Source organism: Trichosurus vulpecula, chromosome 3 (assembly GCF_011100635.1).
Source record: "Trichosurus vulpecula isolate mTriVul1 chromosome 3, mTriVul1.pri, whole genome shotgun sequence".
NCBI classification, from domain to species: Eukaryota; Metazoa; Chordata; class Mammalia; order Diprotodontia; family Phalangeridae; genus Trichosurus; species Trichosurus vulpecula.
The window spans coordinates 340873187-340893887 of record NC_050575.1 but is presented as its reverse complement, the minus strand read 5'-3'; the positions used below and the strand labels follow the sequence as shown (position 1 = coordinate 340893887).

The 20701-nt window shown below is 38.3% G+C and overlaps 1 protein-coding gene across 8 annotated transcripts in view; it reads right to left on the bottom strand.

Annotated features, from left to right (window-relative positions):
* NRXN1 (neurexin 1) overlaps positions 1-20701 on the bottom strand; it is a 1448730-nt gene that overhangs the window by 816361 nt on the left and 611668 nt on the right. For all 8 annotated transcript variants that reach the window (XM_036751791.1, XM_036751793.1, XM_036751799.1 and 5 more), the window contains one exon: positions 5498-5881. In XM_036751791.1, coding sequence (XP_036607686.1) covers positions 5498-5881 — 384 coding nt within the window. The remainder of the gene's footprint in view (positions 1-5497; positions 5882-20701) is intronic.

Here is a 20701-nt window from a genome sequence, read left to right as displayed (position 1 = left end):
ATGTGGTTTTCTCATGGTCACAGAGTAGATTCAGAACTCAAACCCAAACTGACTTTCAGATGAGACCAGGCTTGCCTCTCCAGAAACAACACTGAGTGGGAATATATCCAAACTTCTACTTTTCTCCTTCCTGAAGAGGTAGCCATATTGGTATATGACCACAAGGGGTATCAATGTTATATTGAGAAGCATGGCATGCCTTCTGACACGGTATAAGAGAAAGAACACAGGCCAAGAGGCAGAAAACCTGAGTTTGAGTCCTGCCATGACTCTAGGCACATCGCTTCACCTCCAAGCTCTGGATCTGGAGTCAGGAAGATCTGAATTCAAACATGGCCTCAGACACTAACTGTGTCTTTACTTCTGTCTGCCTCAGTTTCTTCATCTGTAACATGGGGCATATTAATAGTACCTAGCAGATAGTAATAGTACCACCCCCACCCCCACTGTTGTTGTAAGGACAAAATGAGACAAGCACATTATAAAATGAAAGCACATTAAAAATGTTCACTGTTCTCTATAAACCTAATTTTCTCACATGTAAAACAAAGATAGAATAATTACATTGCCAGATTAAATTATGACCATGGAATTTAGAACTAGATGAAAGAATGGGAGCCATCTAGTTTAGTTCCTTCATTTTATAGAAGAAACAGACCTAGAAAGGGTGAGCTGACTTCACCAAGGACTCATAGGTAACCTGTAACAGAGATGAGGTTGGAATGGAAATACAATGCTTCCCTTTTCCCTCCCCCCCACCATTCTTCCTAGGTTCAAGCTCTAGTATTTGAGATGTAGAATCAAGCAGGTAACTTTGTCTTTCTAGGTCTAAGTATCTTTACATGTGAAATGAAAGCCATATGCTGGATGTTTTCAAAAGATCATAGATTCAGTTCTGTAAGGGATAACTAAAGAAAACAAGTCTAATTCTTTTATTTTTCAGATAAGGAAACCGAGGCCATCAAAATTAAGAGACTTGTCCAAGGTCACCTCAGGTAAGATTCAAAAGCAGGTTTTCTGGACTGCAAGTCCCACATTCTTCTCCCTGAACCAAGCTGCCTCTAGATTCCCTTCTGACCCTAATTATCTTATTCTATGGAAAGCAGTTTCTTATCAATTAGAAATCCAGTAAGCAGGTAATATATCCTTTGCTAACTCAACTAGAACATGGAGAGGCAATGCACAGAAGCCAACCTGGGTAGTCACAAAAACCTGGCCTTCCCTGTTACCATCATTCACCCAAAATGTGCCAAGAAATTAATTCTGAAATCAAAGAGTGCTCAGATTGCACTTGGATGGGCCAAGAAGAAAAACCAATAAAAACTAACAACCTTTCTCTTTACACTAGATGCACAACCAAAGCGGCAACAGGGAAATCAGCAGCGAGATACAGCAACCTGTCAGATGTGGCTATGTGCTGAATCCCAGTGATGAAGTTTGCTATTAAATTCTCATTTGCAAATCTGCATATGCTTGCCACCCCTCTTTCTAATTACTGCAATATGTAAATATTCCCTCTCCCCCCTTTCTGCTAGGAAAAACTACAATACCTATTTTTATGCCTGCCATATGTAATAGCAGAATATTGCCACAGGGTGGTATACCATACATATTTAACTGAAGGCTTTTGTAATTCATGTGACAGTTCAGTTATGCCCTCTTCCAGTATCACTTAACCAGGAATAAAACAATCCGGAGGCATCAGAATAAGCTGGCCCTTGTCCAATGGAATAAAATAAAAAGCAACATTTTAGGTCATCCCAGTAAGAGGTTTTTTTTTTAATTATTATTATTATTTTTAAAAAATCAGGTATATGGTATATCCTAAATACCAGTTTTTCTCCTTTTTTTGTTTTTCCTATTTCATCATGTTACATTATTTTTTCCTCCCCAAAGAACAAAAGACAGATTTTTTTATTGCCTGGTAAGAGGGAGGAAACTATACAAAGACATAACCACCTTTGCCAATTCACAGACATTGAGATTAGGTTTCTGCTGGCAGAGACAACTCCACTACAAGCACATGTACTTGTCTGTTGTCCTGTTTGACGGTACAATACAAAACTGATAATTTCCTGTTTACAGTGAACTGAACATGCAGAAGGCCGCCTGACGCCATGAAAGCAAGATTGGTTTTGAAGTCGTTAAATACGACATAGAGCAAGTCCTGTGACCCTTCTGGGCTCAGTTTCCTTATCTGTAAAATGAGGGGGTTGATCTAGATGACCCTTGAAGACCCTTCTAGCTCTTCAGAATCTATGCTATTGGGATATTTGTTGTCATCAACTGCTTTTCTGCTTTGTGGAGGAAATTGTTCAGAGTAATACATTTATTCATTCAGTTTCTAGCCATATATTTTTCATTCATGAAGCAAATATATTAACATGTGCTTTTTTTTAAAGGGTGATAGGATTTTAGGTTTAGAACTAGGAGGGGCCTCAAAGATGATCTAGTCCAACCTTCTTATTTTGCAGATGAGGAACTGGGGGCCAGAGAAATTAGAATAAAAAAGAGCGTAATTGGGGCAGCTAGGTGGCGCAGTGAGTAGAGCACCAGCTCTGGGGTCGGGAGAACCTGAGTTCAAATTTGGCATCAGACACTTGACACACTTACTAGCTGAGTGACCTTAGGCAAGTCACTTAACCCCAATTGTCCTGCCTTCCCCCCTGCAAAGAAAAAGAGGGTAATTGTATGTTGTATGGTTTTTAAAAAGTTGTTGAATATTTAATGAAAAATATTATTAATCCCATTCAAAGTATTTGTTTAGAATGGAATGTAGTTATAGTATGAGAACAAGGCATATGCAATTCAACAGGATTATAAAATTGATTTTTAGCACAATTATTGGAAATGGAAAAGAGTGGATTCTCCTGCCATCAGGGAAAGGAGTGAAGTGACTGAGGTCTTAACTAGGGTAGAAGAGGGCATGCCCAGTTCTGCTGCCTCTGTTGCCCATTTCCACCCCCAACAGCTCCAAAACTTCCCTTGCCTGAAGCCTTACTGACGTCTGTTGCTACTCCATTGTCCTTCCCTCTTCTCTCTCCTCCCTCCCAATCGAGTCCTACTATATCCTCCATCTCCGCTCCCCCCCCCCACTCTCCTACCACACACACTGAGGGAGACTGGTAAAAAGTAAGAAAAGAGAAATTTTGACTCTTGCCAAATAGAGCATGACCAACTCTAGTACATGGCTTCCATTGGGCCCAGATACATGATGTGTAAGGCATTCTTTACTAGTAGGCTAGGCTTTAGACATAGGGATCTACTGAAGGTTATATGTACTTCTTAAAAGTGCATTAATTGTTGTCATTAGTCTTTCGTTTTCAAAGAGGAACAATGACAACACGACGTGATGGGTGATGTCTTGACTTGTTTGTGAATTGAATTTAAGTGAGGCAGAGCTGCACAAAATTACCTGGTTAATGAAGCCCAATAGCATAAATGATCTAGTTAACACTCCAGAAAAAGTGCTTTGATATTTTTCTTTCTTAATAAGGATTGAGCACCAGACTTGGGGGCAGGAAGACTTGAGTTCAAATCTGGCCTTTGCCACTAGTTTTGTGACCCTGGGCAAGTCACTTAACCTCAGTTGGCCTCAGTTTCCTCAGTTATAATATGGAGCTAATATTAGCATCTACCTTACAGGGTTGTGACGAGAATCAAATTAGAAAATATTTGTAGAGTGCCTAGTAAAGTGCCTGGAACATAGCAGGTGTTATTTATTGTGCTTACTTATTATGCTTATTCCCTTTCCTTTCCTGATCAAGACAACTGCCTGATACTTTTATTTTTTGGCCAACCACTTTATTTCATTGGTATGAGTTCCTTCCCAGTAAGACCATCCCACTGCCAAATCTGATTGGTTCTTCCTCTGCAGCTTATAAACTTAGAGAATTATCTGGGGCACTGAATAGTTACATAACATCCTTGGAATCACACCACCAGTATGTGGCAGAAGGAGGGACTGAGCCCAAACTTTTTTTTAATCTTTAAGTCAGGCATTTGCTCTCCCATTTTAACTCTACACCGTACTCATGTAGAGCTTCAATACTATCTGTGGTGTTTCTATTTACATCTTGGCTAAAATGATTTATTTTTTTTTACTGGGGGAAGGCAGGGCAATTGGGGTTAAGTGAGTTGCCCAAGGTCACACAGCTAGTAAATGTGTCAAGTGTCTGAGGCTGGATTTGAACTCAAGTCCTCCTGACTCCAGGGCTGGTGCTCTACTCACTGTGCCACCTAGCTGCCCCAAATGATTTAATTTTGCAAAGGGAGGGAGACAGTCTGGATCTATGTCTTCATCAGTATGAAGAACTCCCAGTGTGGGAATTCCATCCTCTAGTTCAGAACGGCAACCCTTCTGCGACTTTCTGTAGCCTATCATTTTAGAGAGTTTCTTGTTGATGTTAAGAGTTTAAAGCACTTACCCCGGGCCATGCAGCCAATATTTGCTAGAGGCATGACCTGAACTGAATGAGGTCTTCCTGACTCGGAAGCAAGCCTGCCATCCACTACACCATGCTGTCTCAAGTGATATTTTCTGTCATCGATATGACCATTAGTGTACATAAATCTAGCTAAGCACACTCTGCTTCATCTCCCATTCTTCTGAAGGATCATGGCACGGAGACTATTTCTATAAGTGGTGGCCTTTCTAGGTAAAAGAGATAGCCTCTGTGACCAAACACATACTTTGGGTCATGTTCCCTGAAATATTCAAAAGTTCTGAATTTGTATGCCGATCATATGTTCAACTTGTATAGTTTCCCAAATATTTAGCACATTAATAATAATGTCCCAACTTATACTGTTGCTTAGATGCGCAGCCATGAAATAAATGAATATAGTAATAATAAAAGCTGACACTAAGATAGTGCTTACTACGTGCCAGGCTACTTTGTTCTTTGTTATTGTTGTTGAGACGTTTCAGTCGTGTCTGATTCTTTGTGACCCCATTTGGAGTTTTCTTGGCAAAGACACTGGAGTTTTTTGCTATCTCTTTCTCCAGCTCATTTTACAGATGAGGAAACTGAGGGAAAGAGAGTTAAGTGATCTGGCCAGGGTGGCACAGACAGTAAGAGTCTGAAGCTACATTCGAACTCAGGTCTTCCTGATGGCAGGCCTGGTGGTCTATCCGCTATAGCACCTTGCTACCCTAAGTACATTTGATCCCTACAATAAACCTGAGAGTTAGGCGCAATTATTACCCTCATTTTATCAATGAGGAAACTGAGGCAAACTGAAGTTAAATGACTTGTCTATGGTCACACAGCTAATAAGTATCTGATGGCGGATTTAAACTCATGTCTTCCTGACTCCAGGCCTGGTGCTCTATCCACTGGGCCACTTTGCTGCCTCCAAATAAATAAATGACGTGATTTAAAGCCTCTATTTCAATAAGAGTCAGTTTTGTTTCAGTTAACCAGTCTCCCTGCTCAATAATCTACTGAGAGCTTCAAATATAATCATGAGGTAGGTGCCTCATCTCTAAACCTACCTCTCTCACAGGACCTGCCAAGGTAGCCTGTCCCAGAACAATCGCAGACATATCTGTTCCACCCATCCCTACACATGCCATTGTTTTTACATGGGTTGCTAAGGCACGGCTTTGCTGTTTCTCTCGAGCAAGAAGGCTTGACTCCAGCGGTGCTCTGAACCTCAGCCATTTGTCGGATGTCTTTGCTCTGACCGTCGATAAACAAATCCCTGATGCAGCCCACGTAGCCGTAGTTGAGAAGAGCAGTCCACACTTCAGTTGGGAAAATGAGGCCCGCCTTGTTTTCTGGCAAACCTCCAAGGTACAGGTCGTCATCCAGGTCTAGGATCTCACTCTCTCCTGGGGCTGTGTAGGGTGTACGTAATGTGTTGACGGAAATGGTACCTGATAAAATAAAACATAATGAAGATTTTCAAAATACAGCACAGTTACCTCCTAAAGATCAGACATTATCCCTAGTTTATTTGATTATTTAAATAAACAACAAAAACTAACTGCCCAACTTTAGGTATTCTAGAGGAAGCATAGCTTAGTGGGATACAGAGAAACTAGGTTTGTGTTCAGGCTTCACTACTTCTAGCTAGGTCTCAATTAATGCTAGTAATGAATGTCCTGACATGGTCACGTATATACAAATCTACACTATTTGAAGTTATACTTATGTAAAATGTGGTAACTGGTTCCAGCCCAGTGGAATTATGTAGTGTGAATTCAAATAATACCATCACTTCACGGAGCTCGTTGCCCACACTAACCAGGATCTAGCTGGAGTCCCTGTGACAGCTTGGCATATCATCTACCCTCTATGGGTCTCATCTTCATGTATAAAATGAAGACTAGTGACTTATATCCAGCTTTAAATCCTACGATCCAATGAACCTTGTCTTACTGTGGTAAAAGTGCCTCTATTTCTCTCATAAATAGCCACGAGCCTGTCCTGAGAAAGCAAGGCCAGCAAGTAGAAAGAGCCAAACGGCATCCGTCCAGGAAGTCGCTATGACACAGTATCAAGGAGGGAAATGATATGGGTTTTTTCTTTTTCTTTTTTAAAGAATTTTTTTCCCAATTACATGTAAACAGGTTTTTAGCATTTTTTAAAAATAATTTTTGAGTTCCAAATTCCCTCCTCTCCCTACTCCTTAAGAAAGTTAGCAATTTGATATAGATTATACATGTGCAATCATAAAAACATATTTCCATATTAGCCACGTTGCAGAAGAACATTTAGACCAAGAAAAAAGGAAAAAGAAATAAAAATAAAATAAAGTAATAAGAAAGAAAAAAAATAAAAATAAAGTTAAAAGATTTTGCTTCAATCTGCATTCAAGTGGATACCATTTTTCATCATGAGTCCTTCAGAATTATCTTAGATCATTGTACAATACTGCCATTACTGTATACAACGATCTCCTGGCTCTGTTCACTTCGCTTTGTATCAGTTCATGTAAGTTCTCTGTGTTTTTATTTTTTTCAAGGAGAGAAGCTGACAAAAGGAGCAAATGTCAAGCAAGAGACATAACTGTCTATGTTGGGGCCCAACCTCACACCTACTTCCCCCCTGCTCCCAACAGTATGCTAGCTGAGTTTAAAACAGGTGGAGGTCTTTGCAACCAATGTCACCAAATGGAAAAGCACTGGCTTTAAGAGTAGGTGAGCATTAACATCCACTCAGAGAATATTAGGGCAGCAGAAGAATTAGTGGCTGAATCCAGAGTAGCAATTGCTATGATAGAGTAGATTGTTCATTTTTGCACTGGGGAAATGTGCTAATTTTTTGCATTAGAGGGTATTGCTGACTTCCACATTGGAGATGGTCACGGTTCCACTGGGAGTAGCAGAAGCTAAGTCTAGGTACTTTGGACTGTGTCCTAGAAATCTTGGGTTTGAACCTGATGATAGTCTAGCTAAAGATCACCTAAGTCTGCGAGAATACATGGGAGTATAGCTTGGGCAGTACTATTACTGATTTTATTCCTTTTTTTGGTGATTTTCGAGTAAACCAGTCAGCAGGTAAGCATGTTTGTTTGGCTGCTTTGGTGGCTGATTCCATTATGGCTGGGAAGTACCCCAGCCATCTCTAAACCATGCAGGTTATATTCTGTTTCACCTCCTCCTCTTATCACAACTTAGATTCTTCCCCTTAGTCCTTGGGCTCTGGTAAGTTTTCATTATGTCTCACTCAGACCTAAGGCACAACACCACTTTCTGTCTATTTCTAAGGCATGTCACTGTACACATACTCTTGTGATCCCCTTTTATATACTGTCACCTGTAAGTTGCTCAAGGGTAGGGGCTGCCTTCCTTGCTTGATTTTGCATCCCTATACTTGGTCAGTACCTGACACATAGTAGGTGATTAATAATTTTTAAATCATTTATTTATCTCCTGACTAAAGATTAGTGAAGTACAGCTGGTCAGAGAAAGCAGTGTTTTCCATGGATAGAAGCTCAGACTAAATTCTGAATGAGAAAACCTATACTGACCTCACCCCTTAGATTAACAACCCTAGTCCTGCCACCCAGAGATGGATAGATCTGGGGAATAAAAGATTGTCAGTTCTCTGAGAAATACAGAAACCTTGGCATTTCCCTAGAGCTACTTCTGCTGTCGAGTAGAGTGTGTAATATCCTGAGTAAGTGGGACTTCTTGTGAATAGGACCAGGTGAGTGGAGAAACTATCATTGGTTCACCTAGATAAAGCAACATGGAGTGATGGAAAAGGCAATGAAATAGGTGTTTGGAGACCTTGCCTTCACTTGAATCCTGATTCTACCACTTGCCCTATAATGTTGGGGAAGTCACATGGTCTCACTGGGTCTGAGTTACTGCAATAATAAAATGAAGGGAATGACTAGATGATCTGTTAGATCCTCTTTAGCCTTAAATGTCTATGAATCTATAAAAATCCAAAATACATACTTTAACAAAAGGCATTTATTTGTCTGTTACTAAATATGAAATTGAAGGACATAGAAGGACGACAAGAAAACCAAAAAGTAAAGAAAAGAAGAAAATTTAAAAAAAAACACAGCACTCTTCTGGCACAAACTTTTTCTCCTTATGAGTCTGTCCATTTGGGAGACTTCGTGGTTTCTAAATGGCCACTAGGTGATGATTTTCTTTCAGCCAAAGCGACTTATGGAGACCATGTATGGCCAGAAACAAGGATGGTCCAGTCCCATAACAAGAGCAAAAGGGAAGGATAATGGATGGACATTCTGTGTGTTCTACTGTTATTCACATAATGTCAAGAGAAATAAAGGGAAGGCCTCAGAATGTTACATGGGTCTGTTGTGGGGAGCTTATAGAAGACTTGGCCAAGAGTTGCACGGCATGGGTAGGAACATACGGGGCTGTGATTGATACACACACACACACACATACACATCATTGAAGGCAAAAGCCAAGTTGATGAGATCAGGTATCATCTTTCTCAGTATCATGGGATCTAAGGATCAAAGTACTAGGGATCATTTGGTTGTTCCTAATGAATTGACTGGATAAGGCATAATACATGCTAGGCACTGGTAGATATAGAAAGATGAATAAGACATGAACCCTTTCCTCCAGGAACAATGGTTTTAGGAAAACAATAAAAATTTTAACATGAATTGACTAACTGGGGGGAGAGGAAGTTGAGTCAAAAAAGAGTCTTATAGGGCTGGAGGTGTAAACCAGAACTCTCTCTATTCAAAGGCAGAATAGATAGTCACCTCCAGAATGATATTTATAGAGGAGTCAAAAGCTGGCCTTAGGAAAAAGAATTATCTCACTGTCTTAGGATGACAATAAATCAAGCAATTGTGATTTCCTTGCTGTGGGAACTTCCTCTACTCTTAAGACTGAAATCCATCTAGAAGTTAATAGCTAAATCTTAGAAAGTTGTGTGAGGTTCAGAAAATAATAATAATAGCCAGACTTTATACAGTGTTTTAAGAATTTTAAAGAACTTTTCAAATGTTACCTCATTTTACCCTTATAACAATGCTGGGAAGTAGGTGCTACTATGGTCTTCATTTTACAGATGAGAAAGCCAAAGCAGGTGCCTACGATCCCACAGCTAATCAGTGTCTGAGATTAGATTTGAACTAAAACCTTCCTAAGACCAGCTCCCTAACTGCCTCTGAGAGGGGAAAGGACTTGCTCATGGTCACTTAGCTAGCAATTGTCAGAGGTTGGATATGAACTCAGGTGCTCCTAACTCTGTGTCTCAGATTGTCTGCTCTACTCCACATTGCCTTGCCACGGTCTTAGTATTTGCCTGAAATTCCCACCATTGGAGCTACAAATTTTTATCTCAGGCATTGTAAAAACATTACCCCCATAATTAAAAATTTCTTTATTATTTCCCCAATTTAATGAAGAAGAGGAGCATTTTCATTTGAAGAAGTAGATCATGAAAGATCTGAAACTCAGGGAATGATGAAGGCCAAGAAGTCCTCACTGGGGCTCCTTGGGCCTCCAGAGGGCAGAAGGAGAGCAATGGATCTAGGTAGATATATGTGGAAAGGGGGAAAATGGAATAGACTAGAGAGAAAAGACAAATTGCCTGCTTCATATTTCGTTTAAGGTCAGTAATGATGTAGACACAGTCTGTGCCAAATGTGAAAGCATTTATCTAGTTAAGGACACTGAGACATTGCCCCCTACACCATGCACATGGTGATTTCAAATCCCAGCAGAAAGGGCATTCCTTGACTTGAACAGAAGAATAGAGCTTGTCTTTATAGGGAGAAGGACATAGAAACTACTGACAGAGACTGCCCAGGCAGCCAAGTCATTAAGTGAACATTTGTTTTTAGACTTTCACAGAAAGAAAGGGGAAAAAGAAAAACCTCCTAGGGGAGACAGGCTGAAAAGCATTACAAATTTGGCTTTCAGTACAGGGGGATTTACAGAGATGGGGATTGCCAAGAAAGGGAGTGAGGTAGAATGAGAAAGGAATTTGAATAACAATTTCTACCTTTCACATTCCCACACTCCTACCTAGAGCAGAAGTTCTTAACCTTGTGTGTGTGTGTGTGTGTGTGTGTGTGTGTGTGTGTGTGTGTGTGTGAGCGAGAGAGAGAGAGAGAGAGAGAGAGAGAGAGAGAGAGAGAGAGAGAGAGAAACAGACACCTATAGCAGCTATGGACCTCTTCCCAAAATGTGTTATTGTATATATCCATAATCAAATAAATGCTAAATTTCAGTTAGAACTTAGTGTAAGTAAAGATGTATTTTTTCTCTCATCCAAGTTCAAAGGCCCCCTAAAATCTGTCTGTGAGCATTAAATTAAGAACCCCTGACAAGCAGTAAGACATGTTTGTTTTTTTAGCAAAGGTAAGGCCTATGGGTTATCTATGACAGAAATATCCACATGCACATACATGCACATGTATATATACCTAGATTGGTACCTGTTCTGCAAGTTAGTCTTTGAAATTTTCTGGGGGAATGAAAGGTTAAATAACATGACATTTCAAGTGTTGCAGAAAAAGAAATAGGATTTAGACTCAAGTCTTTCTCAAAATGAGGACAACATCCTCAGTCTCCCAAGCTAAGGTGCCTCTCATATGCATACGCACAATATAAATATGTATTCATAAGCATATATGACATTCTTTTTTTTTTCATTTTTGACTTATCATTAGAACTATTTAAAATGCACCTATTTCTTGAAAACACTGGCCTCTTTGCCATACTAAATGAGTTTCCTGGTGATGTCTGCCCTCTAAGAGCCTAATTAAAAACAGAAAATCAGGCAGAGATATTAATCACATAAAAGACTGCATACTAAGAATATACAATTAAATAATTATTTTTTATGAAAGCAAAGAAGTGGGTGAATTTAATAGGCTGAAATAAGAAGAGAATACGCAGGCAAAGGGGTGGGTTTTCTAACCTTCTTGCAATGAATTAGGGCAAATTTCACAGAAAAAAAAATAAACTCTCTGCCCTTCTTTGGCATGAGGGAGATACCTTCGCAGGCTAAATTGAACATGGCATTCCAAGAATAGGATATGGCCAAAGAACAGAATAAATTTCTACATTCTCTCTTTTGTATTCATTCAGTTATTTTCAGTCATGTCCAACACTTTGCGCTTAATTGAGTTTTCTTGGTAAAGATACTGGAGTGGTTTGCCATTTTCTTCTCCAGCTCATTTCCTTCTCCAGGAACTGAGGCAAACTGGGTTAAGCGACTTGCCCAGGGTCACACAGCTAGTAACTATCTAGTAAGTGTCTGAGGCAAGATTTGAATTCAGGAAGATTAATCTTGACTCTAGCCCAGCACTCTATCTACACTGTGCCACCAAGATGCTCCCATATCTACTTTTTCACATTAAAAAAGTTTTTGTTTAGCTTCAAAGAAAGAAATTCTTTGTTTCTCTTTATTCAATGCCATATTTCTATTTTTTACTCTAAGGATTGGGGAGAAGCAAAATGACCAAGGGGGTATTATGGGATTTTTTTTCTGTCACTCATTTGCCAGAATCACATGAATAGGGCAATCTACCAAAGTGGGTCATCACAACTTCATTAGATTTAGCTCTAGAGAAAAATGTGGTATCTGGAAAATCCATATTTGCCTCTTATATGACCTTGGACAAGTCAAGAGACTTCTCTGGGTTTTAGTTACTTCCTTTGTAAAAGCGAAGGGTCCATTGTTCTCTAAAATCCCATCTACCTCTAAATTTTATGATATATCCTGGAAGGGATTTGTCTCAAAACTGTTGCCAAACAGTCTGATGAGCCATATATCTATGTGTTCCTGAGAGCCAGTCCTTAAGAGGACTTTTGTCTCTAGACTTTCACAGAAAATGGAGTGAGAGATCCTAGGGGAGGAAGGATGGAGATTATTATAAATTTGCCTTTCAAAACAATTTATATAGACAGAGATTGCAGAATGGGAGGCAGAGAGGTAGAAGGGGAAAGGAGTGTAGGCAACAGTTATTAAGTGTCCAAGAATAATATCTACATTTAGGAATTATGTCAATATTATGCTATTTTTGTCCTCCATTAGATTATAAGCTACTTGAGGGCAGGCGTTATGTCTTATCACAGCCTTGTATCTCACCCAGCACTTTATCACTGTAGTCCACCCACAGCAGGCACATTTATTGATTAATTTATTACATGATTATTAGAATAGCTGATACTACTCATTTTCAACTGGCTATATTGCTACATAAATGATCTATAGCTGACTGATTTAAATAAAGGGGCAGTCACAAGACTTTGAGAATGTTTCTACAGCTGTACATGCAGACTTGGTTAGAAGGAAAAACTTAGGTTAACCATAGTGGCAGATTTGGATTTGCTATAAGGGAAATTTCCTCCCAAATTAAAGCTATATAAATGTCTGCCTAAAAAAGTAAGGGGTCTTCTCCCAATTTGATGTCTTCAAGCAAAGGCTGAATATTTGTGTGTGAAATATATTGTATTGGGTGCCACTGAGGTCCTGTCCAACTCTACAATTTTGTGGGAAGGGGATGATATTCAGTTTGGGTAGGGAAGCAAGCAAAATCCTTTTCAGTTTTGGAAGAATTACTGAAGGTAGAAATACAGTTACTCCCTCCACATTCTATTCAACTCAGTTGAAAATGCCCCTGATAGCTGGATTTCTGATAAAGTATTTATTGAGTTCTACATTCTGTTAATGCTTCTCCCCCTACCACCAGATGTCCATCAAAGGGCATTTTTTTACCGGAGAAAAAAAGAAAAATCAGCAATGGTATTAGGGGAACTTAAATATAAATATTCCCTATGCTTGGTTCATTATAATTGAATTACAAAAATAGTGATGGAAAAGGAAAAAAAATCAGATGAATATTTAAACTATATTCATTGATAATTAAAGGCAGCTGGGCAGTTGTCATAGTAAAACACATCAATAGGAAATTGAGAATGTCTCCTAGATTTTCTAGGTATCTGCCAATCAAATACATTTTAACAATGAAAATGATTCAGAAAAGATTTTGCAGTTATCCCTCTGTTATTTTTCTGTGGCAGGAAAATCTTCCAAGGTAAAAACTTCCTCTTCAGAAAGGTAAGAAAAAACAGTTTTACCCAGATTTTGATTATGTATAAAGCTCAAATCTTTTCCCTGCTTTTATAGACAGATGTTTATGTTTTCACATGATTTCATTGACATTCTGACCCAAAGTTTTAGTAGTAGTCATTTGGGAAATTAGTTTAGATCAAGTATCAGATAGAATACTATGAGATCCTCTGATGGTCAAATATTTATTATACTTTGATATATTTTACTCTTTTGTATAGCAATTAAGTGAAATAATAATTTCACATGATTGTGTAAATCTGGTTGTTGACACTTATCTAATATGAAAAAAATACATAAATCAGGAATTCAAAGAAACTTGGAAAGATTTTACTGCATGAACTCATTTAAAATGAAGAAAGCAGAATCAAGAGAACAATATAAACAATGACCAGATTAATTAAAAAGGAAAATAATAATAAAAGGCAGAAATCTGGTCATTAAATGTAATGACAAGTCTTTGTTCCAGACCCAGAATAATGAAGCATATTTCCTTCTTTTCAGTGGAGAGCTAGTTAACTACATGTGCAGAATATTGTATTTTTGGATGAGACCTCAGAACTCATTTTACAGATGAGGAAAATGAGGCATAAAATGTTAGATAACATGTCCAAGGTCAGTTGGGAAAATGTTGGACTACAGCCTAAGTTTCCTGTTTCCGAAGGGAAAGCTTTTCTTTTTTACTGTACCAGTGTTCACAGCCTCCTCTTCCAACATTCTTTTCACCAGAGTTCATAGACAGGAATTGACTGATTCATTGAAGTTTCACTTTTCCTTCCTCTATGACTTTCTCTCCCAATAGTGCCCAGTTGATGAAAAGTGATATGAACAAAGAATGGATGACAAAAAAGAGAAGCTAGTGTGATCTAGGTCCCTAGATCATCTATAGAACAGTAATCCATCCTTAACAGCTGAGAGGGGGGCGATACTGAAAGTCTTTATGTAACACTGTTTTTATGTGGTATGACAATTTGTGCTGGGGAATCATGATATGACAAAATTAACTTATGTAAACAATTGGTAACCTTTGCTTCCAGTGCTAACACCCTGATTGTATTTGTTTATCTGCTTCAGTCTTCAATACCACCTTTTTATTTTTAACTTTTCTTATTAAAATATTTTATTAAAGCTTTAACATTTTTGTGCCACTTTCAGTTCTTAATAACCTCTCCCTATCATTGTAAAACTTTCCCTTGTTCACAAATAAAAAATAGTAAAGCAAAATGCTTATGCAACATTCCACCCAGTCTCTACTGAGAGGAGAAAATATGCTTCAGCATCCTTGGTCTTTAAGATTGGTCATTGCATTTAATTTGAGTCCTGACGTCTTTTAGAATTTTTTTATTAATTTATTCATTATGTATGTTGTTCTATTGGTTCCAGTCTAAGCTATATCTAAGAAAAGAATTATATGTATATTTTCTCATTTGGTGACCTCATCAGTCTTCAAGGTTTTAATGATGATCCCTATGCAGAAGAATCCCATATCCTATTCATCCTCAATCTTGGTGCAGCAGTCACACAGCTACAGCTGACCCCAACCTATCTTCCCAAACTCAATACTCATATCTCTTTTTTCTGCATTCTGTGGTCCACCCAGACTGACCTTTTTGCTATTCCTCACACACAACAATCCATTTTCCCTGTCGATTCCTTTGCCCAGGCTCTGCCCCATCCCTGGAAAGCACTCCCACCTCATTTTTACATCTGAGAATACTTTGCTTACTTAACAACTCTGTTCAGACACCACTTTTCATATAAAGCCTTTCTTAACCTGTTCATGTAGTAGCCTGCTCTGCTCCCCCATCAATTTGCCTTACATTTGTTTATATATTTAAATATTTTATGTGAATGTTATCTTCTCCAATAGAATATAAATTCCCTGAAGGCAGAGACAGTTCTTTTTTTTTGTCTTTGGATTACTATCATAGTACCTGGTATATAGAGAAAGTGCTTAATAGACATTGGTTGAGTGATTAATTGGTTCTTGGTCTGACATTCTGTGAAAGTATTGGATAAAAGTTTTTTAAAGGCATGTGTATATAGGAATATTGAAATATGAATGTCTGAAATACTGCAGATATCAAAGTGTATATTTTAATCATCCATATTTTGATAATTCAATACTTTTTATGGATGTTCAGTTTCAGTGATATGGTACTTCCTTGGATGATATAGCTAGTGGCCTGTCTATATCTTCTAATTTTGTGCTACCCTCGTCTGTTTCCTATATATCTACCACACAGAGTCCATTGAACATGATGGGTGATGTGAGAATTCCAAAAGATTCTATTGGCTTTTTACTGGTTTTCCCTGGGTCTTCCTATATAACCGGCCCATCTTTTATTTCCAGTAATATATTTGTCTGATGAGAACTATTAGATCACTTCTCTTGCATTATACCTTGGATATAATATGTTGCAGTCTGCTCAAGCCATTCTATAGCCATTTGAGTAATGCTCAATTTGAACACGTGCTCCATACCAAACAACATTAACGAAACTAATTGTGCCAAAGCTATGGATCTCTGTTTCAGGGGAACTTGGAATCATTAAAGGAAGTTTGCCATTTCCCAGAGTCCTTTTATCCTGCTTTCATGTTCTTTTCCATTCTGGTCCCAGGTTATTGTCCATCTATCAACCTATCAATCACTGACACAAATAGATCATGAGAGCTGGATAGGAACTTCTTTGAATTTCATTACTTAATTCTTCATTTTCTGTGCAACTGAAACTCAGCTAAAAGACAACCCTAAAATTACCTTCTCCACTTTTGCTCACTTGAAAGAAGATTGGAACTCAAATGTTAGTACTTTAGATGTCCTGGACTTAACTATTTGAGGATTGCTCTGAGACACTGAGGTAGCTGGTAGCACAGTAATAGAGTATTTGGCCTGAAGTCAGGAAGACCTGAGTTCAAATCATGTTTCAGACACTTATGGGCTGCATGACACTGGGCAAATCTCTTAACCTTTGCCTCAGTTTCCTCAATGTAAAACAAAGATAATAACAGCACCTACTTCACAGGGTTGTTGTGATGATCAAATGAAATAATATTTGTAAAAAGAACTTAGTATAATACCTGACACAAAGGTGTTTACTATTTCAGTCATGTCCAACTCTCGTGACTCTGTGGACCATGGTGTCCATGGGGTTTTCTTGGCAAAGATACTATAGTGGTTTGCTATTTCCTTCTCCAGTGGGTTAAGGCAAAGAGAGGTTAGGTGCCTTTCCCAGGGACACACAGCTAGTAAGTGTCTGAGGCTGGATTTTAACTCAGGTCTTCCTGACTCCAGACCCAGCACTCTATCCACTAAGCTATTTAGCTGCCTTTGGCACAAAGTAGGCACCATATAAATGTCTATTCCCTTCTCTTTGCTTGCTTATTTGTTTCTGGTGAACTATTCTAGTCCTCAGAGCAGCCAATTTCTATTTTCTTATACCTTACACCCCTCTTACTCCCCCCTACCCCCACACACTGTTGACCTCCTTGCTATTCCTTGAATAAGACACTTCATTTCCTGCCTCCAGGCATTTGCATTTGCTATCACTCATTCCTGGAATGTTCTCTCTCCCCAGCTCTACCTCCTGGTTTCCTTCAAGTTCCATCTAAAATCTGACCTTTCATAAGAAGTCTTCCCCAATCCTTTTTAATTCTAGTTCTTTCCCTTTGCTGATTATTTCCGATTCATCTTGTGTATTTCTTGTTTGTAATCATTTGTTTACTTATTGTCTGCTCCGTTGCACTGTGAGCGCTTCAAGGACAGGGATTATCTTTTACCTTTCTTTGTATCCCCAGTGTGTAGCCCAGAGCCTGGCACATACTGTAAGCTTGCAATTTTTGTTATTCTGTTGTTTTTCACTTGTATCTGACTCTTCACAATCCCATTTGTGGTTTTCTTGGCAAAGATACTGCAGTGATTTGTCATTTCCTACTCCAGCTCATTTTACAGATGAGGAACTGAGGCAAACAGGGACAAGTTATTTGCCCAAAGTCACACAGCTAATAAGTAAGTGTCTGAGGCTATATTTAAACTCAGGAAGATGTCCTCCTCACTACAGGCCTAGCACTCTATCCACTGTGTCACCTAGCTTCCCATAAGTACATAAATACATACTTAATATTATAAAAATATATGCCTATATGTACATGCTTGATAAATGATTATTGACTGACTGATAGATTTTTATTGATTGCTGGGCTGTTTGAAAAGTCAAAACTGCAAATACATCTGTAAGTAGATGCCTGTGGTCATGTGTCAGGCAAAAAGGGACTTTAAAATGACATCCAAATGTTCAACAGGTGCCTGAGTGGGGGTAGAGGAGGAGTGTTTATAGTCAGAAAGTGAGTTCGTATCAACACCTAAATATAAGTAATCAGCTAATGGTTGTTCCAGTAGAATTTCTAAGTGTGGTGATTCATGAATGGTATACAAAAAATCAGAGCCACTAATAGAGAGCTAGAAAGTGCTGTTCACATGAAACAGTGATTACTATAAACCTCTAATTATGTGCTCTGGGGAGAGCCATGTGCCTTTTCCACTGTAATTTCTAGTTCTTAAACTGGAACTCTATGACTTCAATTCAAATCTCAATAGCTTCTTAGCTGTTAAATACAGGCTTACCCAGGAATAACTGCTGATACAATCTGTTGTACCCTGCTGTACACAATCAGAATTTGACAAGAATAATACGTTTTCTCTTTGATTTCAATAACTAATGATGGTTTTCAAAGAATGACTGGCAGTTGGCTATAAAGATTCTAGTGAGGTTATCATTGAGTATGCCAAAGAGCTTAACAAAACTTTGAAACAATTGTCATTAAATTTGCCCTAGTAACACAACTGACACTTTAATAGATATATAGACAGCTGTTTTCTACTGGGGGTTAAGAAGAAGAGTGAAACAGAAGAAGGATGATGTTTAAGGAAGCTGGTCCCCTCCTGCATCCTGCAGCATTGGGATTTTACACAACCAAACGACCAACACTTCTGGCAGCCCGTTATGACACTCCTTTTCCTTTCCATCATGTTGATGAGCGCAGAAATTTAGTTTTCTTAATTCTCACATAATCATAGAGTTTCAGGGTTGGAAGAAAACTCAGTGGTTATCTAGGGCAAATCCTACATGAAAAGAATCCTTCCTATAACATCCTGTAACATCCCTGAGAAGAAGACCTCTAAGGAGGGGAAACCACCCACCTCTTGAAGAATCTTATTCCATTTGGTGGATGTTCTACTTGTTGTGAAGGTTTTCCCATCATCAAATGGAATCTGACCTCTTTGCAACTTCCACCCGTTGTACCGAGCTCTGTGCACTTGGATTAAACAGAACAATTCTAGCTCTGTTTCCTCATGATGGCCCTTGAAATACTCGAATACAACTCTAATATCCATCCTGAATACTCTCTTCTCTAGAAGAAATATCCCCAATTTACTCAAACATGCTTTATATGTCATAAACTGAAGGCCTTTTAAAATCCTAGATGCCTTATTTTGGGCACTTTTCAGATTATTAATGTTCTTCTTAAACCAGGCTGCCAGAATAGAGAAAAATATTCCAGATGAGGTCTGATGGTGGCACAGTATGGAAACACAATCACTTCCTTATTTTGAGAAGGTATTTTTTCTCTTAACACAACACAGGACTGCATTGATACATATTGTACTGCTGCCTAATACTGAAGTGGCATTCCATTAAAATGGCTAGATCTTTTGCAGAAGAAATACTATTATCTAACCATACCTCTCCCATCTTGTGCTCATGTAGTTGATTTGTTGTATCCAAGCATCAGATTTTACATTTACTCCAAGTGAATTTCATCTAATTAGATTCAATAATAACTAATACAGCCATGTAAGTATTAGTCCTGGTCCTGCCAATCCCTTCCTTGCCCAGTAGAATGTTAGTTTCTGTGGCACCTAGTACAGCATCTTGAATATACATGATAAGTACTTAATAGATGCTTTTTGGATTAGATTAGCTACTTGTTTTGCATCTTTAATATCCATTAAGATCCATTATATTATTAATGCAATTCTATAAATAGCATCTATTTGACATTATTATATTGTATTGTTAAAGGGACATACTCAGTTTAAGGTAGAAATTCAACAAACATTTTTAAATTTACTACTATGCACTGGTCACTATGCTAGATTTTATGAGAAAAGAGGCAGGTTGTCTTCTCCAGGAGCTTATAGTATACTTGTGTAGGACAACATATTCACAAATAAATTACTATGAATGTATGCACATATGTATACATATGTGGGTTCCAAATATAACACACATATAAATATATACATACCACATGTATAGATGCATACATATGTAGATGTATGCATACATATATATATATATACACATACATATATACATAACATATATACACGTCTCAAAATCTTGGCATAGTTTTAAGGTTAATAGTATATTGAGTATATATGCATGTATGGAAGTATAAGTATATATGTGTATATATACTTATGTAAATATACACACAGATACACAGACATAGAGTGATTTGAAAGGGGACATACACCGTATAAGCACAGATAACAAATATGAAGAAAATTGGGAGGGCATTAACAATAGTACTTAGGAGGAAAAGGGAAGACTTCAAGGAGGATGTGGCACTTTTAAGGAAGACAGGTATATCTGAAAAGCAACTATCATAAGAGGATTCATACCAAGCATGGAGCAAATATAGGGAGGCAGGAGATGGAATGTTCATTTAAGAACCACCTATTGGAGGTATGGTTTAACCCACACAAACAAATACACACACACACATCTCTATGTCTACTATTGGCCTTCTCCACTATAGGGTGGGGTGGGAGGGAGGGAGACAGTTTGGACCTTAAAATACAACAATAAATAAATAAAATAAAATTTAAAAAAAGAAACAGCTATTAGACCATTGCCTCTACTGGATCAGAAGATGTGTTAAAGAAAGTAGTATGAAATAAGACCAAAAAAGTAGGTGGCATCCAGATTATAGATGGCCCTGACTGCCAGATTTAAGGATCTGTATTTTATTCTAAGGCAAGGGGGAGCCATCCATGGTTTTTGAGTAGCAGAATGGCGTATTTGCATCTGTAACGTAAGAAGATCCTTTTGTCATCTATATGGAAGAGAAAAAAATGGGAAGTAGTGAAACTAATT